The following is a 1,683-nucleotide window of genomic DNA, read 5'->3' as shown; positions in this document are numbered from 1 at the left end:
ACTCATGGTCCTGGATCTGTCCATGACCCAACATTGCTGCACAATTCACACTTTGGAAAGTCTGTGCTTCTCTAAGACAAAGCGGGCGGCCTCAGGGTCTCTGAGTCCTCAGATCATTGTGTACCTGTCTTGTGACACACACGCACCTGCTGTGGGCTTTAAGGACTCGGGTGGGCTGAGAGGTGCGAGATGCCAACTCTGATTGAAAGATGCCCGTGGAGGAATCACAGGTGCCACACAAGGCAATCTTCTCTCTGTTTTCTGCACAGCGGCGCCGCCCAAGCCCTTCATCACCAGCAACAACTCCAACCCTGTGGAGAACAAGGATGTTGTGGCCTTAACCTGTGAACCTGAGACTCAGAACACAACCTACCTGTGGTGGGTGAACAATCAGAGCCTCCCAGTCAGTCCCAGGCTGGTGCTCTCCAGTGACAACAGAACCCTCATTCTACTCAGTGTCACAAGGAATGACAGAGGACCCTATGAGTGTGAAATACAGAACACACTGAGTGCCAGCCGCAGTGACCCAGTCACCCTGAATGTCCGCTGTGAGTATCTTCTCTTCCTCTGTGGCCCCGGCTGCCAGCCCAAATCCACACAGCCTGAGGTCAGGCCTCTCAGTCCCTCTCAGGTCCGAGTACACAGACTCTTAACCCCAGACACCCAGGCTGGCCATGACTTCCTGCCCCAGGTAAACCTGGGCAGACCCAGCCTGGACCAGGAATACAAGAAGAGGAGCTGCTCCCGTCCTGGGAGGCTCAGGGTCCATAGTTTGTTATTGGAGAAGCAGGTGAATGTCTCAGGCTCCAGCTCCGTGAACACAGCTGGGGTTTGGTTGGGACTTCAGGGTGGTGACTTGGGTAAGAGGGACACTGCGGCCCTTCCACAGACCAGGAGCTTCCGCTTCCCTCACCTATGGCTTTATTCTCTTTTGCTCCAGGTGGCTTGGACACCCCCAGGCACATATTACAAGTTAGGAGCAAACACCAGGCTCTTTAGCCATGTAGCTTCTAAGCCACCGCACAGTATTTTTGGCTGAGTGATGAAAAGCTTCTGCAACACATGCAGGAACTCTTCTTCCCCAAAGCACTGCAAAGAATAGCATGTCCTGTACCTGCCGAGCCTATCAACTGGCCACTGGCCGCAAGAGGACCGCAGTCAAAATGATCACAGTCCATGGTGCATGGGCCCCTGGACCCTAAGGAACCTGTCCCAGGGCTCCTGACTCCAGGTGACCCTAAGGAATCTGTGCCAGGGCTCCCAACTCCAGGTGACCCTAAGGAATCTATCCCAGGGCTCCCAACTCCAGGTGACCCTAAGGAACCTGTGCCAGGACTGGGTTGTGGCCTCCTGGCTGACCTGACTGGGAGCAAGGATTTGAGCTGTTTGAGGACCGTGGCTCAGGGAGCTGGTCACCAGCCAGGGCCCAGCCCCCAGGGCCTCATCTGGGCAAGGACAGAGCCTCATTCTTCACCTGAGACTCAGCCCCAGGAGAGGACAGATGCACAGGATTACTAGGACCTCAGCCCCCTGGAGGAGGAACTTAAGAGAGGTCCTGGCTGGGGGGGTCAGTGTCTTCAGGGCAGAAAGAGAAGGACGATTCTGCTGTAAGCTCCTTTTACACCAGGAATCAGGCCCAAATCGCCCACTCCTGGAGGCAAACAGATGCTGCTCTTCTACTCA

The 1,683-nt window shown here is 55.4% G+C and overlaps 1 protein-coding gene across 1 annotated transcript; it reads left to right on the top strand.

Annotated features, from left to right (window-relative positions):
- Positions 1-202: 202 nt before the first annotated feature.
- Positions 203-1,170, top strand: LOC116548292 (carcinoembryonic antigen-related cell adhesion molecule 6-like; the record flags this gene model as incomplete). The annotated part of the gene is made up of 1 exon (XM_032273831.1): positions 203-1,170. A coding segment is annotated over one exon (837 nt), but the record flags the coding sequence as incomplete, so codon positions are not given.
- Between the last annotated feature and the right edge of the window lie 513 nt (positions 1,171-1,683).

This window comes from Sapajus apella, unplaced genomic scaffold, assembly GCF_009761245.1.
Source record: "Sapajus apella isolate SASKATOON/1434 unplaced genomic scaffold, GSC_monkey_1.0 scaffold9266, whole genome shotgun sequence".
In the NCBI taxonomy this organism is placed as follows: Eukaryota; Metazoa; Chordata; class Mammalia; order Primates; family Cebidae; genus Sapajus; species Sapajus apella.
The sequence above is the reverse complement of the archived record's forward strand: the minus strand, read 5'-3'. Positions and strand labels throughout refer to the sequence as shown.